At 31.8% G+C, this 24,255-nt stretch overlaps 1 protein-coding gene and 1 long non-coding RNA gene across 4 annotated transcripts in view; one reads left to right on the forward strand and one right to left on the reverse strand.

Annotated features, from left to right (window-relative positions):
• Nucleotides 1–24,255, reverse strand: part of LOC139904927 (uncharacterized) — a 97,749-nt gene that overhangs the window by 51,733 nt on the left and 21,761 nt on the right. The window lies entirely within an intron of this gene.
• On the forward strand, nucleotides 11,395–22,767 carry LOC121131330 (uncharacterized). Of its 3 annotated transcripts, XM_071887072.1 has the most exons (11): nucleotides 11,395–15,999; nucleotides 18,177–18,608; nucleotides 19,164–20,048; nucleotides 20,115–20,236; nucleotides 20,460–20,853; nucleotides 20,974–21,210; nucleotides 21,274–21,386; nucleotides 21,660–21,917; nucleotides 21,985–22,269; nucleotides 22,337–22,420; nucleotides 22,486–22,767. In XM_071887072.1, exons 1-11 carry the CDS (start codon nucleotides 12,945–12,947, stop codon nucleotides 22,513–22,515), a joined length of 5,895 nt encoding a protein of 1,964 aa, XP_071743173.1. In that variant the 5' UTR covers nucleotides 11,395–12,944; the 3' UTR covers nucleotides 22,516–22,767. The 3 variants fall into 3 exon arrangements, with proteins under 3 accessions (XP_071743173.1, XP_071743167.1, XP_071743168.1); XM_071887066.1 differs by having other exon boundaries at nucleotides 18,177–20,048; XM_071887067.1 differs by having other exon boundaries at nucleotides 11,395–15,996; nucleotides 18,177–20,048.

Genomic DNA, 24,255 nt, shown 5'->3' on the forward strand with positions numbered 1-24,255 from the left:
GAAAAAGTCACATTTCTGTACAAAATTCCAATTATTCCTTACCATCTTTTTCTTGTAATATAAAACTTTCTTTGAGCTTAAATTTCGTAAAATTTCCTAATATTTTCATTCAGAATTATTGTTTCCAATCATATGAAATTTTTCCGTGATACTAGTGCAGTGCATCTGCAGACAAGTCGTGCCAAACATTAAACAGTCCGTATATCTTCATTTCGACAAGTGATAAAATATAATTTTCATTAATACTTAGAGAGAGGTCCTTTGATTGGAGTTCATCCATCCGACCAAGGGTAAGAATATTCGTAAGGGGAAATAACTAGAAAACCGATTGTTTTTTATTTTAATGGAATTACAACGTCATTAGCATCCTGGTATTAGAGTCTTTTTTTTATTTAACAAAATTTAAAATTCAAAAAATATAAACTCACTTAAGGAAACACAGATATACTTATATTTAATAAAATTCTATTCTATGTAAATGAGTTATTTAGAAGCGGGAAGGGGCATACACTTTACCTATCAATGATGCTACTAGCACGGACATATATATATATATTTCAAACTGGTCATTAAAATAAATAGATAATCTGTATTTAAATAGGGTTTTAAATATTGTATAAAGAAAAACACTGGAGTTGAGAGCCAATTTTTTATTCATTCAAAAATAGTAAATAATTTATGGGCTAATATATATATACTTTTGTCTTCTGAGATGTTGAATCATAGTTACTGCATTTTGAGGACCTCCTTTTTTATTATAATAGAGATTGTTTTGAGTATCTACCACATACAAAGTAAAAGTTCAACAAGGTATTTTGTACAAAAATGGTTGTATTATATTTCAAAATAATCATAATTAAAATAATTTGAAATCAAGCTCGAATTATTTTTATCATAACTGAGTCTGGATTATTAATTTAAATTGATTCGACTAATGTTCCTTAATTTTTATCAAAATGCATGTTCTTATTTAACCTTGATAGGCACCACAAATTGCTCTTAAAGTATCAAAAAATTATTCGTCAAAATTATGGATGAAATGAAGTATAGCTAACATTCTAACAAGACTGTATTTTCTTCAAAAACGAAGAATATTATCTTGTATAAAAAAATTGTGAGATAACCTCCCAACCGCCACAAACAAAAATTTAGCGAACGCCCTTGTCAGTAGTACTGTGTCCATCCTTATTAAGGCCCGCATATCAGTACACTCTAGTCCTACTTATGGGTCCTTCAAGAAGGTAATATGTATTCCTCATGACGTAATTCAGAAAGTATTCATGTGCTTAATTATTATATTATAAAATAGAATAAATTATATAATTAAGTAAAAATAATATGTTCGTTTTATATAGCATTATAAAGAAAAGTTGAATATTTTTTTGAACAAATTTGGAATGTTCCGTATATATATAACATATATCTTATTTGACCATCCATAAACGATCATGGAAATTCCAAGATCGTTCAGTTAAGGGGCAGTTCATAAGACTAACAGCTCTACAGAACAATATTACTAGTGCTGAACTGAATAACTAAGGACTGACACAACAGCTTTATATTTAGTGGGAGAAGTAACAAAATTAGTATCAAAATAATAGTATTGTCACAACAATAATACAATATCAAAAAATAATTAAACATTTTCTCATTTTGCTTGATTTGATGTTCAATGTTATTTTTGTGTTTGCATAAAACATGTATATTTTTTATATTTGAAATTCCTTTTTTTCCTTCTTTGATAATAAAAATTATTTTAAGAATACAATACACCATTGATGCATAAATGATTTTTTGCTTTAATACATCAAGATTGCAAAGAAAAAGTACTGTAATAATGATAAAAATAACTTTACCTTACATTTAATCTTTTACCCCTTTAAAAAAAAATGGTCAATATTTTTTTTATTGTTCAAACGAGTTATTTTCTAAATATAAAAAACATTATAATTTAGAAACTGTTATGTTATTTAGAATTTAATATTTTAAAGAGTTTTTTGCTCAAGATAAAGGAGTGGCTTAGCATCCTTCATGAAAAAAATTTGCATATTTTTTGGATATGTTATTTTCTTTTTCTTTCTTTCTGATGTTTGTCCTGATACGAATCAGATATTTATACATCCAGTTTTTAAGAGGGAGTGTGAATAATTCTAACGTATTGATACGTTTTAGATAAACTTTTTGAAATCTTAATTACAAGAACTCTTTTTTTTTTCTTTTTTTTTTTTGCATCTGTGATGTTTAATTAACTTTTCTTTTTCAAAGATTTAGGAGGTACAAATTGCATATCTAATAAGAACCATTATTGCACTGAATCATATTAAAATATGAACTTTCTCAAAATAGAAAGCTAGTCGATACAAAATTTAGTTCTTGCTTTTAGTTATGTAATATGTTTACTTCTTTTGCAAATTTAAAAATATACTGCATCTTCTAGTACTAATTTTATAGGCTAAAAAACTATCTATCTTTTTAAGATTCCCTGGAATGGATGATTTGGTTAACAAAATTTAAGGAAAAATTATCAACTATATAAACTTAGGTATATTTTAGTTCTTAACATTAAATTTATTTGTAACAAGAGCAATGCCTGAAAAATTTCGTCTCCTAGTTGATTAAGAACATTAGTTGAAAAGATTCCAAAACTAAACTTTACCTTAATTGTTGTAAATGGAAATTGCCACAAACTCTTATATTACAAGGACTTAATGTTAATTCAAATCTCCAATTTGATCATAGGCTTTCTTAAAACTTTATCAGTACAAAATAAATTCTAGTATAGCGTAGGAGTAGCCTTTATTTTCAAGTTTTTCAAAACAACTCTGAGCTCTTGTAGTTGAAGTTTGTTCTTGAACAATTTTAATTATTTGATGAAGTGAACTCGAACAGCATGAAAAATGATAAAAAAAAATCCACTTTTCACACACTACGTGACTAAGGATATATTTCAACATTCAGAAATATTATTTTTACTCAGTAGAATTACAAGATTAGAGGCCTAAAAGAGTCAATAAATTACCTATTAATCGATAATGCAAAATTCTTGGAACTATACATACAACAACTACATTCAATCAATCTTCATTGATGAATAGTTACTAGTACTTTAGCTATAATATTAATTTATGTGTTGGCAACTTTGAGGATACAATTATAAATAGTGCTCAAAATAATGCTATAACATTATGCCTTGACAGTGATGAAACACAGTTATGAACCGCCATAGTCCATGGACAGCACGCTCAGGAGTTATTCTCTGGAATTTGATGTGTATACGTTCATGGCCTGGTGATTCTGAGAGAAAGAAATATACTTTATATAAATGGACTTCACCAAAAGATTCCTAGGTTAGATGAAGTAATTGTAATACTATAATGTTTACTCATACTTAATCAGTGTAACTCCATCTAACCAATAAAAGGAACATTAAAAAAAAACACACACTGACACAGTTCGTAGTAGCTTACTTAAAAATTTGAATAATTACAACTTATTCATTTATCAACTAGCCCCACTCTCGTCGCCTTATTTCTAATTCTTCTAAACTATTATTCAACAATCAACTATCTAAACTATCTAAAAAAAAAAAAACAGACAAAGATCGATCTACGAATAATAATCTCCTTATTGTCTTTAACGGCACTTACATATGACCATTTAGTTACTGTATAGACAATCCTTTTGTTAAGTTAAAAGATCTTTCCAATTAATCACACATATTCTCTAGGTACCAACATATTGAAATATTATTTTTTTTTAAATTAAAGAGTTAAAATTGATTACTATGTCAGATAAAAAAAAGACTTGGTTTTTTGTTGGGGAACCGATCCTATTTAGGATCTGCACTGAAAACAATGTACAGATACTATTACTTATGTAAGGATTGCCGTGATATACATAGGAAGGGAACATTAAATATCGTGTTATTATTTGAAACATGAAATGTGATTGTGTTGATATATCATTCATATGTGTTAGTCAATAACGCAATTTTAAAAAAATTTACTTTTTCAAAGATCTTGTAAATTTCATATTACTTGATGTATTGATTACGAACCGGTAATTAGTTTTTTGAGTTCAATTATTTTTTTTTTATTAAAGTTTTTGAGTATTTTAACTCTATAATATGTTTCAGCCAAGTTCAGGATATGAAATTCTTATAAAAATAAGTGTACTCTTTCCAAACTTTGATTTCCAAAATGTATTTATAGTTTTTATGTAGTCATTCAACTATGAGAAGATGCAAATTTATATCAAGGGTTTTCTTCAGAAAGAAGTAACACCTCAGTTTTTAATTATTTTTACGCCAAAGACGTATATTTGAAGTGTAAAAAAAGATAAATATAACATACTCAAAAATTCTCTAAAACAAGATTTGATACGAACAAACTCACCACAAATTCGTAATTAGTGCTTCAAATTCTTCTAGAATTGAGTATGGTTTCTTAAATAATGATTTATTTGGTTGCCAAAACATCAAAACATTTTTCCTCTATATATCATGTTATTTGTTAATTTTTTTTTAATACCTTATAAAAAATCAAGTGTTCATCATATATATTTATTACTGATTGGAAAGAGTGATTTAAAAAATACGAGACTATGTATGTAGATATATTAAATCTTTTACTCACCTTTATTTTTGATGACTTTAACAAAGGACGTTGAAGGTCAATCACATACTTACTTATGGCCGTATAAAGTGATTATATCTTACTTTATTCATTTTTTTTTTCTACTTTAAAAATACAAAGAGGATGTAATTTTGTGTGTGGATGTGTTTGAATATAGAGTAAAAAATGTTTGACCTTTCTATCCTATAAGTATGTTTAAAGGTGTTTGATATAAAATATGAGGATGTCTTATTATTTCTAGTTACTCATAATACCCACGCTTCCATTTCTATCATATCTATATATATGTAGCTATATAAAATCAACTTATTCAAAAAGATATATTGGGGTCATTTTTCCTATTTCAAAGGCTTTAATAGCTTGTCCAGAAGGAAAGGAAGTGGATAATAATTAATTTATCACCTCCAGGAATACATTTTCGTCTTTTCATTCAATAGTCCTTGAATCATTTTTTTAAGGCCTAGACACAACTAACAACAAGGAACTGTTTTTTTTTTCCCTACTAAGTCTTCATGACAGAAACATCTGTTTAATTACCACAGCGCGACCAACCAACATTATTACCAATATCAAACAATGCTCCCTTTTTTTTATCAGAAAAATATGTTATGATTTATGTATTAATTAATTAGGATAAAAATATGGAGGGGGAAATCAATTTTTTTAATAATATATACTTAGAGAAACTATCTTCTATAACACATCATAGGAGTATTTGACAAAATGACAATTAAATATTTTGAGTTTACTGTTAGAAAAAATAACTAAATGATATACAATCATATCATAAAATGTAATTATAGCTGAAATTAGAAATATATAAGAACTAACTTTTTTTTTCTTCTCCTTCTCTTAACCACCTTATTAGAAAAATTAGATTTTTCTTATTCATAGGGATTTAAGATACTTTTCAAATATGTGACTTCTCAACACAAAGGCAAAATAGAATGATTTTTCTCAACATTAAATGTGGATGACATTTGTATTATTCGACAAATTATAGTCAATTTCCAGCAATCAATCATTCGTATTATACCTTTGGGTGTGTCGTGTCGTACATTGCACTTGAAGTAGCCAGAATTGTTTATTACAGTACAGGGTGTAAAATTCAAATTAGCAGATTTTTCAAAAATCTTTAAATTATTAATGAAGGCTCATTTTTAGACAAATTTACTTGAAAATTGGTTTGAATTGTACATATGAATGTTGAAAAACAAGTCATTTCATATATACACCACCAGCATATATCACGGTTTGGATCTGGGCCCGGAAGGAGGAGCAGACGTTATTGAGACAATGACAGAGTACTTAATGGCATCAGATGTTCAAATATAAAATCAAGCTAGAATGATTTCTCACAAAAATTGAGTGTGGATTATATTTGTATTCTTTGACGAATTATCGTCAATTTCTATCAACGAATCATTCTGATTAAAGATTTTGGTGTGTGGCAAATTTTACTTAAAGTAGTCAAATTGATTGTCTCAAAAATAGAATAAAACATTTTACATATTTTGTTTGAAAGGCCATGTCGGGGTAAATAATAGCCTTTCAATTTAAAAAAGTGTTCTAAAATACAGCTAAAAACCTTGTGTGTGTTATCTAATCCCATAAATTTGAATACAAACCCTATACAGACCGTATATATGTCTATGAAATATTGGACTGTATGTTATATTTATAAAGTAAAATAATAAATTGGAATTTTCTCCGATTTTGTTTTTATGTTGACACACCACATGTGATTCTCAACTTCAGAAAAAAATACTTAATCAAGGAATTTTTTTGGGTGTGCTAAGCATATACCTACGTGTGTCTATGTCGAGTACTTCCTTCATAATATCTATATATTATACACATAATGTTTTAAGAATAATAACAAACTCTAATGGAATAAACATTTTTAATATTTGTAAGTATGGAATGTCCATTTTTTCATGTGGTTACGTTTGGAATGTATAGATCTTTATGTAGACAGAACAAAACGGAAGTAACTGCTTATTTTTATTTTATTTTATTTTCTCAAAAAAATCCCTTTAAATATACAATATATATTATATACTTTAGGCTCTATGAAAGAGTCAATCTATGTACGTATATTCAAGAATTTTAAAATCTAATAGCCGTTCTATCAATTCATGAAAAAAATCAAAAAAAATATATAATTATCAGGAAAGAATTTATCATAATATAAATTGGTGATTTATCAGTCTAATAAAATTGATAATTCGTCTTTTTCTGTAGTTTATCTCAAAAAAGCGTTCGATTTGGACTTCACATTTCCAAATTGACTATTATATGTCCAATCAACAAAGGATGTAATTTTAGGGATTATGACCATAACCTGAAATATATAAAAAAAAGCTTGTTGTGTCTCCTTTTCGTTCGTTCAGGCTATTGCCATAATTTCTATAATGGCGTCATATATATATCAGTCAGTGAAGTCATTACCAATCAATCTTGATCACCACGGATTTGACGTTTATAAGAGTAATGAATACTTCAATTAGACCAAAATTAAGAATAATTTTTACCGTGTATAAAAGATAGTTAAAGCTTTACTAAACTAATTCATTTTTAAAGTGAAATATTTTATTGTAACATTAGTAAGGAAGAGAAAATGTTTTAAGTATACTATAGTAAGGATTGTTTTTTCCATTTCTTTTGTGATAATAACAGGTTGGAATAATATTAGTCATTTTCCTTACGTTTTTATAATATATTCAACTCATAGTTGTTGTAAAGCTAAGGCGTGATGAGACGAAGCTGGTTAATTCTTTCCAACAAACTTCACACGCATGAGTAAAGTATTATATATGTACGTATTCAATGTATCACCATGTTATAAATCCATCCATGTACGTACATATACGAAGATAGAGACAGACTTAAATGATTGAACATTATTTTAATTCATTCAAAAGAAAAGATCAGCGTGTGGGGAGTTAATGATTGTTGTGCAAATATATTTCTTCAATTTACACTCTAAATTGTAGGATGTAAAAATCTAGGCTTTATGACTAGACACCATGGTTTTTGAAAGTTAATAAGTATGGATCTATGTTTATTTCAGTGCACTTCTGGGACACGGAGGCATCTTGTAGTTCTAAGTATTACCATATAGTTCTAGATATTATTTAATTACAGTAACAAGTTTTGGCTGTCTACATATGTACGCTGTATGCCTGAAGAAGCTGCAAAAAAGATTAGAAAAGATATTTTTTCCATTTAAGACCATGAGTTAAAAGAAATCAAATTTTACAGTACCATTTAGATAAATCAATGTATTTGTTGGATACATCATTATTTTCCAAAAATGCTATTACAAATGACTATTTTGTATTTCTATATATTGTTAATACTACAACGGCCATGCCGTCATCTTGACTGTTTTTGTTTTTTCATTACAAGTTTATAGTCGTCTTGAGATAGTTGGGTTTTATTAATTGTGACTATTTCTTTTTTCTTTTTATCTATTGCAGTGGTTTTAAAACTTTTTACATTGCGTACAACACTGCGTACGAAATACATATTTCTTTAATGACCTTTCAAAATGACATTTATTCGTCTACCACTAATAGGGAGCTCACATACCAAATTTTGAGAACTATGGGTATATTTTTATAAAACTAGTTTATAATACATACTAAAATGGGTGAACAGTTATTTTGATTACAATATATTAAAATATAGAACGAAGATTCAGCCAAAACGACTATGAAAATATTTACTTTTACTTAACTTCACAAAAACTGGTGTCGATAATATAGATTAACTAGCTGAATTTTGTACAAAAAATAATATGTTACAGAAACTTAGACCTTCAGTTGTTTTAAATGTCTTTTATTTGAGCTCTAATCATTGTCATAATAATTAATTTACAAAGAATTCGGCAAACTATTACTATGAGACTATCACTATAACAAGAAAAAATCAATTATTTTAATTGGTTGTATGAAAATAAAATAAAATTTTGGTATAAAAAGCAATCAAAATGACTGCTTAGCAATTTTAGGAGACTCATACTAATGACCAGTCATTAATAAGGGTAAATTGTGTTTTATAAATTATATTTGAGAAAAGTAGAGTTACATCTCATTCTTATGAATAAATATGTTTATAGTTAAACGCTACCTAATTGACTATAAAGATTATGCCACATCAAATGAAATCCTGTGGTTTACTTAATCATACGGAAATATAATAATTAGTATGAAGTGATTCTACAAAAGTTCATTGAACATTAATATAGAAGACAGTATATAGATAGACACATGATATATGTATTGGAAACTATATAAAAGGTTTACTCATGTTTGACGACCATTGACACCATGAATGAAATACCTAGTAATTATATTAATATATTTTTCCTCGTCTTACAGATTTTCACAAACGACAGAAAAGAAATGAAGAAAGACAGCTACAGACAAAACTAATTGGAGATGTTCGAGTACTTGTCAAAGATCCGGATTTTCGAGAAAAGGATAAGCAAAAGTCTAGCACAGTATGGCCAACAACTCTTCCTCCGAGAATATTACAGGATAGATTTGCAATTCAAGCCAATTTAGTAGGTTTTTTATAAAATATATTATTTACAAACATGAACTCTGATAATAATATGTTTCAGGGTCCAGAAATACAACCTACTAAGGCTTTCAAAACGGACTATACCACATTTACTTACTTCATCACATCCCTCCTTGCACCCGGGGTCACAACAACAAGCACGGATATCATTATTTCAAGTAATGTTATTACTGAGGATGAACCTATTTCACCAACTGCTTCATGGGACTTGCAAAGTAGTCGTTTAAACTATAATGAAATAAAGGTAAAATTAATTCATAACTAAGATTATAGGCACCATGGTCCCTGCTTCTTAATTTAACATATGCTCTGAGTTTATAAAAATTATTGTGTGGATCAAAAGGTTTTCTAGGGACCGTCCATATCTACTGTAACCCCATCACATCTCTAATACCAAATAAATTTTCATGGTAGAAAAAATATATATATTTTTTAAAAGGTTTAGACGAGTGCAAAAACATAAGCCAAAAGAAATGTATCATTCTTAAAACGTTTGATTAATGAATTTAATCTTTTTTCTCCGCCATGTATTTCCATTTGGGGGTCAACTTCAGACCCAATTTGAGGAACCAATGGCCGCAGTAGGACTCTATATTGAACATATCTTTTTCAGTTACAATATTTTGTCTAATTTCGAAACAAAAAATAGCTGTTTTTTTTTTTTTAACTTTGCACAAAATTGTCTTCAATTAATTTACCCCAGTATAACTACAGTATTTTTCAATTTCATATACATCTTTTGTTAATCAATATAATTATTGATATTAATTAACGTTTTAGGTTTCCTTTTGTGTTGACGGGCTACGTACATATATACATTGTCTTCCATGTCCTTCCTTTTTAAATTCAATTTAAAAGGAAAACTTAAGTACATGCATACTATATCATAAATTCCATACGAGTGCTTGAAAGTATTCTATTAAGTTTCTATATCAGATAAAATAAATATAATACATATTTTTTTAATATAAGGGCTTTACGTGAGGGATTTTAAAAAATAAATGACATCCGACGAGTAATGAATTGAAAATGGGGTCAATTTTGTGTTTTTTTAATTCTCAAGAAATAATACGAGCATAATAAGACTAATTATAGTTTTCGATTTGATACATTTAAGTAATGATCATTCAAGACTTACCTATAATAAGTAGTTAAAAAGAGATATTTATTTTGTACATGATATTGTTATTTCTTTTGAAATCTTAAACATATTTTATTTTCTATTGTGTTAAAGATACCTCCAAGCCTGGAATTCACAAGTCGTACTTTCTATACCAAAGTGCCTTCTAACCTACAAATTACAACAAAAACTTACTATACAACATCAACTTTCTACTCAACATATTTGCAAAATGGACGTACTTATACGAAAACAAGAACCCTCGTACGCTCTGAAATCCTAGAAGACTCTCCTTTTACCCAAACAACCTCACTCATATCTGGTCAAAATGAGGAAATAAAGTACTTGTCCCTTGGCTCCAACATATATGGAAAGATTAAAACACTTTTTGCAACATATACATATACCACAACCAATCTTCAAGGAAATGTTGGACCTAGTACACGTATCATAACTCAATACTCAACCTCACTTTTTAGTGATTCAAATGTCTATAAAACAACTCAAATTCAACTCAATCCCGATCAATTAACCTCTCTTAAGCTTTCTTATATTAAAAATCAAAACAACTATCCTGCAGAAACCTTTTTGCTCGAAAGTGGCCAAATTAATAATGTTGGATCTGGTGTTCAATTCATTGGAAACGATGGACAGATTATTAGTAATGGCATTATCTCATCTGGATCAAGTCAAACCGGTGGATCCGGAAGTGAAGGATCTGGAAATGTATCTTCTAACAATGGTGGAGGAAACAGCTCTCAAATTATTGGTGACTCAAGCAATAGTGGGGGATCAGTATCATCTAATAATAATGGTGTATATTATGAGATAAATGTCCAACAAGGAGCTCAACTCTCAGGCCAAGCTGAGGGAAATAAAGATGAACACACTGGGCAAGGTGGTAGCTTAGGAACATTTTCTTCTAATAATAATGGAAGTGGATATTATGAAACTAGTAATCAACAGCAAGGAAATGAACAATCCTCTGGACACTATGGAAGCGGTTCGATTGAAGGGAGTTCAGGCGCTTCATCCTCTTCTAATGGCGTAAGCAATCAACAGCAAGGGAATAAACCATCTTCTGACCAATATGGAAGTGGTTCGAATGGAGGGAGCTCAGGAGCTTCATCCTTTGTTAATGATGGAAGCAGTCAACATCAAGGAAATGAACAATCCTCTGGACAATATGGAAGCGGTTCGAGTGCAGGAAGCTCAGGATCTTCAGCTCCCAATGACGGAGGTAATGGATACTATGAAACTATTAATCAACAGCAAGGAAATGAACAATCCTCTGGACAATATGGAAGTGGTTCGAATGGAGGGAATGCAGCATCTTTATCCTCCACTAATGGATACTACGAAACTAATAATCAACAGCAAGGCCATGGACAATATGGAAGTGGTTCGATTGGAGGGGGCTCAATAGCTTCATTCTCCACTAATGGAGGTAGTGGACACTATGAACCTAGCAACCAACATCAAGTAAATGGACAATATGAAGGTGGGTTGAGTGGACAAAGTGTTACTTTTAGTGTAAGACCAGGTCAAAACCACGATTATAAAGACGGAACAAGTGTTTATAAAGAAACCTATGTACCTAGTCATACAGTTGTTCTTGGTTCTCACTATGAAACACATACCGATACATCATTTATTACAACCAAACCCATTAAATCCTCATCCTCAGGAATATATCTTAATTCCAATTATCTAATTTCACTGAAAAAATCTTTTTTTGAGTAGTTCCTCAAGTTCAGCAACAGAAAGCAAATCTCCTATTTGGGACATAAATATTCCAACTGAAGGCCCTACTATTATTATTAAACCATCAACTGTAACAATCACAGAAACACAGTCTGCACCACCAGCCAGTGTTTCTCCACCGGTAATTGATTCTGGATCTGGAAGTTCATCAAGTGACGCTACAAGCACTACTCCATATCCTCCATCTGGTGGAGGAGGAGTGATAAACGCTGTTGTAGGTGGGATTGCTGAGGGTCTTGGTGGAGTTTTTGGAGGAGGAAATAACAATGTCGGTGGTTTAAAAGTGGATTTAGGACCAGTTTTAGATGCAGTTGCTACATTGCTTCGAGGCCCTATAAGAAGTGCTATAGCGAATAGAAGAAGTGATGTTGAGGACTTTAGTACATCCCGGGAATTTCAAAATATTCCAAGACATACACAAGTTTTTGTCTCAGAACTAACTACCATTCCTTTTGCTCAAAGAAACATTCAAGCTCGTAACAATAAATATGAATTTGTGCCCTTGCCATTGGAGAAAGGAGGATCTAGATCAGATGGAGATCTCCCCAGAAGTGAGGATTCCCCAGAATTGCATGTTCCACAAAATATCTATGATGAAATCAATAAGCATCGTGCTTCTAAAGATGAGCCTGTTTATTTAGATAAAGATAAATTAATCATAAATGACCATGTTATCCACACAAATGATCCTTACATTATCGATGTTCTTAATCGTTTCGAACAAGGCCATTTATTTGGTGAATATAGAAATAAACCCATGGCTATTAAAATCCTACCTGGTAAACATATGCTAGACCATGGAAATGTACCTGCTGTTGGAAATATTATAGACGGACATGAAATTCAAAAAAATGCTAAACGACGAGAAAGTGCGTAATTCGCCTAAAAAAACCAAAAATTCCCGTCATAGCATTAGAAGTCCCCAAATCAGTAATGGAAATAAACATATACAAAAGCCTGAAAGGCCTCAAATAACTACCTATAGAAATCCTAATCTTGTTCCCCAGAAGCATTTTAAAAAGAATGTCCCACCTTATCCGAATAAAAACCCTGGCTTTAGAACATTAAATCAAAAAGTAAGAAATCCTGTTGCACAAAAAGGGCGTCCAAATGGACCTCGCACTAAATTACCTCATCCAAAAAATCAAAAGACACCCTATTCACAGTCCAATATAGAAAAAGCCAAAAAAATAACCTACACAAGGCAGCAAAATCTTAAAAGAAATCCTACATCGAAAAGACAAAAATTCTCGGATGTTTTTCCAGGAGGTCCTCATACAAGCAATGGCTTTAAGCCCAACTTTCGTCCACATCCTAAAGACCATAATCCCAATTTAGATAAAAGTATTAAACCTCAAGGTGGTCAAGATATCCCATTATTTCCTCATAATAAACGTCCAAATGAAGCAAATTTGAAGCAAACTTCCCTTCAGACGCCCAAATCTATTAAAACATCAAGAGGACCTGTGATTTTAGGCCCAAAAAGACCTAAACAACAAATTCTTAAAATACCCTTACACCAGAGACCAAATTTGCCTCAGTCTTCAAATCCTAATTTAAAAAATGATTTCCTTCGCCGTCCCGTTCGACCTCATCCCTCCATCAAATTATCCAAGACAAAGAATAAACGATTGCCTCATTTAGTTCGAGATGGTCATAAACAAAAGAGAATTCCTCGACCTAGACCTACGGGGTATATTCGTGGTGGTGGAAGACCCAATAATGTTTCACCAAATGCAGATATAATTGAAGAGATTCTTCCATCTCATGCTACTGATGACAAAAATAAAATACAATTTGGATTCACTCCAAAAATTCAAAATCCATTCTTAAGACCAGGAATTGTGGAAGACACAAACTTAACATCACATGATTACAATCCACAAGAGAGGGTTGAGATCATTAAGGGATTGATTGAACCAAACTCTCATAAAACTATTAGACCATCCCCTTCCTCAAATGATCAACTTATTGCCACTGGATATGGAGTTGTTGTTGATGGGAATAATGTAAGAGATATGACAATTACAGACTCTTATGGAGGAGTACAAATCATCCAAACCAAAAATCAAGATAGACCATATAATTTAGGTAACACAGCTTTGCCTCTGAGACCTCCACCAAAAGTTTCAAAACTTGACTATCAAGGCTGGAATACTGAACAAAAGGATTCTGTGTCAGTGATTAGACCTACTTCTAGCTTTTCTTTCCAGTCATCTAACAAAAAAGAAGCCCCTAAAACAGTTACTTATGCTAATGAGTGGTCTGTTTACCGTCCAGACCAAAGTTCAGTTATAGATTTTGTTCCTCAAAAACGTCCAAAACTTAACACAAACTTTGATAGAGAATGGACTGTACGTGATACTATTCTTCGGCCATCGAGAACATCAAAGTTTACTCCGCCAAATACTAGAGGCTATAATAATGAATGGAGTGAAGTCCAACCTTTTAATCCAAACCTATACGAAAGTATCAAGTCCAAAAATAAGCTATTACAGAAAAACATTTTATCAAGACATCCTTTCCCGAATGGTGGGTTACAAGGAGAACAACCACCTCACAATCTTATTACTGAACATCAGTACATCCAAGCAACTGCTACAAATTCAGCCAACATTATTGTTGCTTCAACTCTATCCCCTTCAACAATTGCAAGGGATTCAAATGACGAAAGTGGGTTCAGAGGATCCAATGGTAATATTCTATCAATTTCTCAAGAAACTCCTAAGATCCCTGAAACGCCAAAAAAACAAGAGGCATTAGTTAGTTCAACACACGAGTTTCAATTTGTTCCTAACACAACAACACCAACACAAGATACTCCACACCCTGTTGTTGAGCCTGCAACTATTAAAAATGAACCAGGATATTTAACGACGAAAAGGAGTATTGCTAAGCCTTCTTTGTGGGATAAGAATCCATTTATAACCTCATCAGAGACCTTACTACCTAGTATTGAGCAAGTTGTTGACACTCCGAGTAATTTCCATTATTCGTCCATAGCTCAAAATAGACAAACAACAAGGCCTTTGTCAAGTTTTGCAAGTGATTCAAATACTTTTATAAACATATTTCCATCATCCACAGTCAAAAAGGATAAATCCACCAGACTTTCTTCATATATTGAACCTGACACAGGAGCTTTTGTTAATATATACCCAGCATCTACATCTTCAAAGATTGCAGAGTCTTATAATAAAGCCACTAACAACGTTGAACCTGGCTCCGGAAATTTCATAAATACATACCCTTCAGTATCGACCAAAACCATACCATCAAGAAATCCAGGAGAAGACAAGTCTGATATTGAAAACTTTAAACATTTATACCCATTACCCACGACCAAAAGAGAAGAGTCAAGTAGCCTAACTCCTTACACTGAGCCGGATGTTGGAACCTTTATTAATATATATCCCTCCACCTATTCTTCGAAAAAACCTTCAATAACACAACCTGACCCTGATTTCGATTCTAGAACATCAATAAATACATTATCCTCGTCTACCTCTTTAAATCATCCGAACCCCTCTTTACCGCATGTTGAACCAAACTATTATCCTGGAGCCTATAATGGAATTGTCACATCATCACCATTGAAAAAAGTAATTTCCACAGATCTACCACCCGGTATTGAGCCAGACACGGGTACTTTTATCAATATTTTCCCTGCCTCCACTTCTAAGACTGCCTATATTACTGAATATCATGGTTACGTCGACTCAGATACAATAAGAAGAAATGAGAATATCAAGGAAGCCCATGAGTTTGGTGTCAAAATTTCCCCCTATGATGATCAAAGACAGTTTGAGAATGATTATCAGCAAAACTTCAATATTTTCTACGACAATTCAGGAGATCCGTCCTATGTTTACGAGGACGATAATTCAGGTAGTAGTAACAGTAAGAGCTTGCATGATAGTAGTGAGAAAAGTAGTTATGGTCAAGTAGATCAAATAAATGACACATTAATATCACAGCCTCCAGCTCTTGTCATAGATTTGACTGGAGGGCCCACGATTCAAAATGAGCACAGTAATTTGCATGTAGAATCACAGCACGACCCACAACAAAAAAATACCCTTTATACCCTGCATGACACACATAAGAAAGGAATACCTAGAAATGAAACTTATCCTACAACAAATTTCAATTCTGAAATTATTGAATCAAAACCTCAAAGTCCGGCAAAAGAAAATCAAAAGAGACCCGTCAGAAAAATATCACAAACTTTGCCAGGTGACAAGCATAATGTAAACATTTCTAATAAAAATCAGTTATCTACTCAAAAGATTGATAATCTTAGTCAAAAAATTATTTCCCAACCGATAAAGAAGATCCAAAAATAGATTATTCTAGCCATTTAGTACCTATTTCAGGATTCTCAGATACAAAAATTGAAGCAAAAGTTCCCAACGCTTCTAAAACTAACATTCCTATCATAAACGATAAAAATAAAAGCCCAGATTTAAATAATCAAATCAATTTTTTTGAAAACGATCCGTCAGATATTTTCTCAGAAGAAATAACGCCCTTAATTGAGAACAAAGATCAAGATATTAATTTAGAGGTTGACAATATCAGATTCACAACGAATATTCCCTATACTAAAGATGAAATTGAAAGTCAAAATTTAGCAACAAGTACGGAAAGTCTTAAATTAGATAGTATTGACCAAAACAACGGTCCAGATTATATATCTAGTACAAATACTTCTACTAGCACTTTTAACCTGGATAAAAAAGTTCCAAAAGAAATTGATGTTGAAAATGATGTACTCCAAGAAAGAGTTACCATACAAAAGAGCAATAATACTCTGGTTCAACAAGGTAATACTGTATCGAAGAATAAAAATATATCATTTAAAATCAATAATGGTATTACTCCTCCTTCCTTAGTTACTGAGGGTGAATCCCTTACTGCCAAAACTAGTGTTGAAAGAAACAATGATTTAGATAGTACATCAACGGAATATTCAGTGGACCCTAATGTGTTAGAAATTTCTACACAAGATTCTTCCATAGAAAATCTTCATCAAAGTCAACAAAATACAAATATAAGACCTGAAAATCTGCGTCCGCTAATTGATGACTTTTACCGAAATGGAAATGACAGAGTCAAATCAAATCATAGATCAGTTTATTTGAAGGATCCAAAGGAGAGTTTATACGTAAATAGTAATGAGTATGGCACCAACTCTGGAAATTACAAAAATGAGTATGATTATGAAGAAATTACAAAGCAATTCGAAGCAGAGGAGTCAAAGTTACAATCAAATAACGATCAAAGAAGTACATTTGTTTACTCATCTCCTCAAGATGGAAACCGAAATAATTACTATGATCAGTATGATTGGATACCCACAGATTCTCGATATGATAACTTTCCTGAAACTCCATTTTATTCTAATCCAGACTATTTTAATGAGCGCTATGATAAGAACTTCTATATTGACACTGAATATGATGGAGATTCAAATAATTTCGATAAAATAATCGTTGAGCGCAAAGACACCAATCCTGATTTGAAAAATATTGCTGCTAATTTAGCAAAAGATGCCAAAGATAATGGAATCAATACAGTAACAAAATTACATTCTGGATTGCCTTCTGAAACAAAATTAAATGAAAATGATCAATATGGGAACACAGAGAATACAGGGGTACCTCAATTCTTTGGCCCAACCATCCCCAATTTTATTACAACTGAGACCACCATCGATTTGGATAACAGAGATGATTTTTCAAATACAGTAGATATTCTTGATTCTTTCAAGGATAAAAATAATAGTACTTTAGATTATGAGAACCTATCAAATGATATTAATATAAAATTTAATGAAGCTAGTGTTGAAAACAGTAAAAATAATAATAGTGGAGTCAATGAACTGACAAAGCATGCCAATTTACAAAAAGGTGAAGGGGTTTTGGATTCTATTTCAATAGGTTTAAATGATATTAGTTTGCATGATGACAAGAATAATGTAAATGATAGTAAGCACAACGGGGACACAATCAGCACAAAAGACAAATCAATTAATACTGATTCAGATGTTGTCGTTTCTTCAACAGAAAGCAATGGAGTCATTCCTGGAATTTCTAACTATGATACAGAGTACCCTACGGGTTGGGATGGACAGGACAACTATTATGCGAACTATGAGGACTCTAATGATGGTAATATTCTTGATGTAAGTAGAATAGAAGGAGCTCATGGCGAAAATACCCCTGTGGGCAGTATTAAAGTTGAGGATACTGAATCTCCAAAATATGGCAATAAAGATAACTCGTATGGTTCAAATAAATATCCAGTCCAAAAAGAGGATAATGTGAGTTTGTATCCAAGCACAATTTCTACCTCGGACAATGAAGATTATATCGAATTAATAAATGAACAAGAAGACAAAAACAGTGTAGATATCGCATATATCGGCTCAGATAGCTTTAGAGGATCGGAACCAAATCAATATCAAAATGGAGAAGTCCCACCCTTTGGATCGGAAGGTAATACTCATATTAATGAATTAGAAAATGAGCACCATAAGTCACTAGATAATAAGCTGAATGAAGTAAATGAGCACATTGAAGCACTAGGTAATACGTCCAATGAGCACAATGAAACACACAATAACAAGTTGGATGCCATTAATTCACAAAATGCACTTTTAAGTGAAGATTCTCTAAGTAATACAGTCAATATAGTAGATGAAAGCAATAAAGATCCGCTAGAAAACACTGAAAATAAGGTCACAATCGTGGAATCTGAAAATGATCCTAGACTATCTACTATTTTTGCACCAAAACCTCAATTGTTGTACCCTTCTGTTACAGTTAAGGATTCAAATAAACCTTTAGTAATTATTGGACCACAAGTACCTAATGAAAACTTGTTCCCTGCACCACCCCATATTATTCCTTCTGCTATTGATAAACAAAGAAAACCGGTGGTAGTATATGGGCCCCAAGAGAATCCAAACAAGCACATTCAAATTCACCCTTCAAATAATAATCCAAATCCTAACTTTATTGGGCCATTAAGATTTAATCCGAACTTTATAGGCCCCTTCAACATACCTGAAAATTATGAAAATATTCCTGCTGCACCTGGAGGATTTGAGTTTGTTGGACCTGTTGTACATGGTCCAGTGAGATTTAATCCGAAGGAACCTGAGAACATTATTGAAAAAACCCAATTTAATTCAAAACCCGAGATCATTATTGGTATCCCATCCTCCACATTAAGCTCAACAACTACAACAACAGCTGCTGTTGAGGAAATTTCAAGTTCCCCTAGTTCTGCTACAACATTAAAAAGTGAAAACAAAGTCAGTAGTCCTATAATAGAATTCAAGGAAATTGATGAAGGGAGGAAGATAGGGTCTAAATATAAAATTAACATCAGACCCAGTAGTAGGCCTATACTAGACGTATTCAAGAGAAGACGTAGCTCAACTACTACCCAATCTAGTTCGTCTTTGGATACAACAACAAATGATACACCAAGAGGTATCTCCTTTGGTGGAAAATACTCTCCAAAATATACCATTATTCGTCGATCTACCACTCCATCCATCGTTACAGCTCGAGTCCCATCCAAAAAGATTGCAGGGTTTTTTATTCCAAGGTCAAACAGAACCAAATCTAGAATAGAAAAGGTTCTACCAAACAAGGATACAAAAATTACCTTCGAAGGAGACTCAAACTCAATTTTACAAACAGATGCTCCTGGAGTTATTCGAGATCAAAAACTCAATAATATTGACGGTGCCATAGTGGAGAGTATTCCTGGACACAGTCTTAGTGCAGAAGAAACAGATCCTGAGACTAGATGTCAGAATGCTTGCGGAGAAAATGAACTTTGCAAAATTAAACCGGGTGAAGGTGTTGTCTGTAAGTGTCGGCCTGGATTTGGAAGGGTGGAAGGATCATCAACCAAATGTGAAAGTAAGTTTAAGTTTTGACACACTCGTGTATGCAACATGAGCTATATATTTTATTATTATTTTCTAGAATCTAAATCCTTTGCAATTGAAGTAATTACAACATCCGAAAGTGAGGAAATCAAGATCGTGAAGCTTAGTCCTAAAGAAGTTGAAAAAGCAGTTGCTGATTCTTATCGTAAAAACATAAAGGTAAAATCTTGTACCTCGAACATTTTTTTTTTTGATCTATACACTATGGGTTTTATCAAACTTATTAATATTTCATAATAAGACTACTGCTTCAATACAACTAAACCGTTGTGTAGGGTTTATATTGCCTTCCCTTACATAAATGAAACGGTTATTGGGGTTCATTTTAATTACTTGAATTTCGAACTATGTATACATTTTCTTTTTTTTATTCATTGTCAAGGAACTATACTTTGGATCTCAAATCACTTCAATTAAAGTTGGAAATAATACAAAACGCAACATATTCTTTGGTGGCGAGAAGAATTTGACCCATGACGATGAAATGTCTTTTAGTATGATTGTTCATATAGCTGACGATGGCAAAAACTCAACAGAGGAACGTCTAAAATCGGTTCTTGAGACCCCCATAAAAGATACAAAGTTACCTCTTGGTGCTGATGTCACAGTGTCTAGAGTCACCATTGAGGACTTTGATGAATGCACACATAAGGACCATAATGATTGTTCTGATCAAGCTGTTTGCCACAATATCAAGGGATCATATACATGTATTTGTAAGGAAGGTTATCATGACCTCTCTGGACCTGAAATTCTCTCAGGAAGGGTTTGCTTAGGTAAGGCTCTCATTACGAAAAATTTCATAAACAAGAACACAAAAAGTAACATCAAAGCCAATTGATTTTATTATTTATTTAATTAGTATGTGTATAATGACTTTTACCCTATTCTTTCAGCCACAACTACTGCTTGTGATTTATGTAATGGTAATGGTAATTGTATTGCTGGAGAAACTGTAACATGTGAGTGTCAATCCTGGTTTGCAGGGAAGAATTGTCAGATTAATATGAAACTGCTCCTTATTGTTGGATGTGTCTCCGTGGGACTCATGTTAGTCATAGCGTGTGGTGTTTCTTGCTTTTGCTGTAAGGATGGTCGAGGTGCTGCTATCCGCAGCAAACAAAATATTCCTTGTAAGTTAAATTTGTCTAATTTAAATATTCTAAGCATATATTAACAACATTGATTTATTTCAGCTCCTTACGGTACAGGAATAGGTCCAATGCCTCCTATGAGGGGGCATGGCGTTCTTATGGATCCCCATGGCACAATGAAATCCAGAGCATTTGTTCCAAGACCTTATGCCATTGTAAGTTATTAAGATATTTATTATTATTATTATATATATACCTACCTTAATGTATTTAATCATGTAGGATAACATGATGGTAGATTTTGCCCTTTAGGCAATAGCATGAATGTAGTTCATACCCCATATATATTTGTTTTCTTGAAAGAAAGTTAACTATTGATTCGTCGTTATCCTTGACCTGGGATTTCTATTCTATTATTTTTTATTTATTTTGAAGATATTATTTTTTACCTTGCACTCAATATTTATGTAAATCCTTCTGCATTGCAGCGACCAAAACGTTCCAAAAAATCCTCCGCCGAGGGCTCTTCCTATAACGGAAGCACATCTGGCGGAGGCAGTTGGCAAGCTACGTATAATGGAATCAGTGGAGCGGATTCAACCACTAGTAAACAAAGCAGAAAAAGTGGAGGATTAAGCAGCGGCATCGAAGCCCTTAATCCAGCTGTTTTAATTCCTAGGGCTAAAGTGAAGTCCAAACCTTTTGAAGATTTTCTTTCCGAGGACGAAGCCTCATCTTCTCCTGAGGTACTCATAATATTTTATTGAAATTAACTATAAAAACATATTATGACATTTTTATTTTCATCAATAGGCAAATCGTGCATTATCAGAGCATACAAGTCTCGCTAGTCGACATCGCCGTCGAAGTATTCCCTTTATAATAAGGTCAAGTAGATCCGAACGTGGAGGCTCAATTGATCCCTTATTAGATGGGTCTTTTTCGGATGACTCAAATTCAGCTAATCGCACTTTACGGGGAAATACTCTCAGAAGTGTGGCTTCAGAGACATTTGAAGTACCTGTAATGCGAACTAATACTCAAATCACTTCCGGAAGCATCTCCGTTAGAAGCTTACGCTCTCACGCCACAAGTGATGTAAGTATTTGCTGCAAGACTAAAGGAAAAGTAAATAAATTAATTATACTGCACCTTTCTAAATTAGGGTGGACGAACCATGGCAGAAAGAGATGGCGGTTCCTCTTTTGTCATTTCTGCATCAAGAAGTCATCAACTTTATCGGTTACATGTAAGCGTGAATAATGTGTACCTCAGTTAATAATTAATCGATATTATTTTAATTTTGTTCTATAGGACAGTGATGGCTCACTAGACTCCTTGTGATTCGTGCTTCAATTCTAGGCTTTTTGTTATTTTTTTATATGAAAATATTGCTGTTATTAGTTTTTATAATTTGTTATAAATATTCAATAGTTATTCAATGTGTTTTAAAAACGTTTACTTACTCAAGCGGTGCTATATATTATTTAAAAATGAATAGTTAGATTCTCATTTCAAATAATTACTTTTTTTAAATTTAATGTCAATGATGTATTATTAGCTATTCCAATTAAGCAATATAGGGAAATGAATTGATTCTTATCGTATAATATTATTTAATTACCTCATTCCATTTATTGACTATGCAATAATTACTATGTTTTAATACTATGAAAGTAAGTACATGTACAATTAGATCCAGAGTCGGGGTAAAAAGTTGAAGCAGGGGTTGTAATTTATTTTTAGCAATAGTAAGATTCAAAGTTGCGTTATTTGATTTAATTAGAATTGCGGTCGTAAAATATTATTCCGACCCTCATGTAAGGCCATATTATATCATACTGAAACTGTTTAGTACATACTTATACTGTTTCAGATTTTCTTCCAATCAGTAGCGGAGTGATACGATTTTCACAAGAAATAAATTTGGCGCCATACGTTGTGGTCTTATTTAATAATGATTTTTTCTTATGTGAATTTCGGATCTTGTGGGTTTTTTTTCTTAAAAGTTTCAATTCTTAGGACCTCCCTAAATAATGTTTTCTCTCCAGAACATATTTCATTGCTCCCAGGAATTTAATTTTCTTAAATGGATTGCAGTTTTCTCTTTTTTTTTTTTTCTTTTTTTTTTTTGAAGAAAAATGGATCCTTTGGTATTTTATAAATCTATTAAAAATGTGTTTGCATATCTTCTTGCAAATTTGACACCCCTTAGAATATTCATATCCATTCTTTCCTTTCTAACCATTCTACAACATCTATGCTCGTAGCTAAAAACTAAAAGAAGATTTTAATCTACAAGTTTGAGATAAATTGTATAGTCTTGAGGTAATCTTATTTCTATAATTTCAATAAGTTGGACCTACAAGTAAAATATTCATGAATAGACAGAGAGGATTAAGGCGGGTTAGCACTTCTATCGTGGGTGTATACGTCGAAGTATATATATATTTATATATTAAAGCTAAGACGGTGCGCTAAACATACAACTCGGTCCGAACCGCAGTACACCCTTAACGATACGCAGTTTGGTACGGTATAATAGTAAAATGTTTTTATAAAAGGATTAATGCAGTTTTTCAAGGTTGTTTGATAGTTTATTCCTTAATAATTACTTTTCTGCACAACTAAATTACTTCAAAATATACTTCTTTTTTTTTTTTAAATAAAGGTTGATATAAAATATAAAAAGGTTAAATTCATTTATAAAGTTTTTTGCAACAAGATGATCTTGTCTACATTTTCTAGTAATAAATATAAAATATTGACAGCTGTCGAAAAATTATTTTGCTTCATACAAATTTACTTGTTGTTCTGAGGTATCGAGAAGCTGACCTGAAAACCTTTGGAAATTTATTCAAATTATCCCTCCACTATCCCACTTGGTTTTCGTCACCAATGCATTTTGTAGGTCAATATCCTTTTTTTTTTTTTTTTTTTTTTTTTTTTTTTTTTTTTTTTTTTAGATAATGTTCTATTTCTTTTGATTCATATTCCTAGGTATGATATCAATATTTAAGACATGATAGATGTTAATGACACAAACTATATCTTCAATTTTTTTTAAATAACAACCAACGCATT

This window comes from Lepeophtheirus salmonis, chromosome 1, assembly GCF_016086655.4.
Source record: "Lepeophtheirus salmonis chromosome 1, UVic_Lsal_1.4, whole genome shotgun sequence".
NCBI lineage: Eukaryota > Metazoa > Arthropoda > Copepoda > Siphonostomatoida > Caligidae > Lepeophtheirus > Lepeophtheirus salmonis.

Bases quoted from the DNA above. Each gene is read 5' to 3' on its own strand.
- LOC121131330 (XM_071887066.1), top strand. From the start codon at position 12,945: ATGAAATTCAAAAAAATGCTAAACGACGAGAAAGTGCGTAATTCGCCT. The intron at 16,000-18,176 runs GTAGTAACAGTA...TTTCTTCAACAG, and splicing joins CGAGGACGATAATTCAGGTA to AAAGCAATGGAGTCATTCCT. The intron at 20,854-20,973 runs GTAAGGCTCTCA...CTATTCTTTCAG, and splicing joins CTCAGGAAGGGTTTGCTTAG to CCACAACTACTGCTTGTGAT.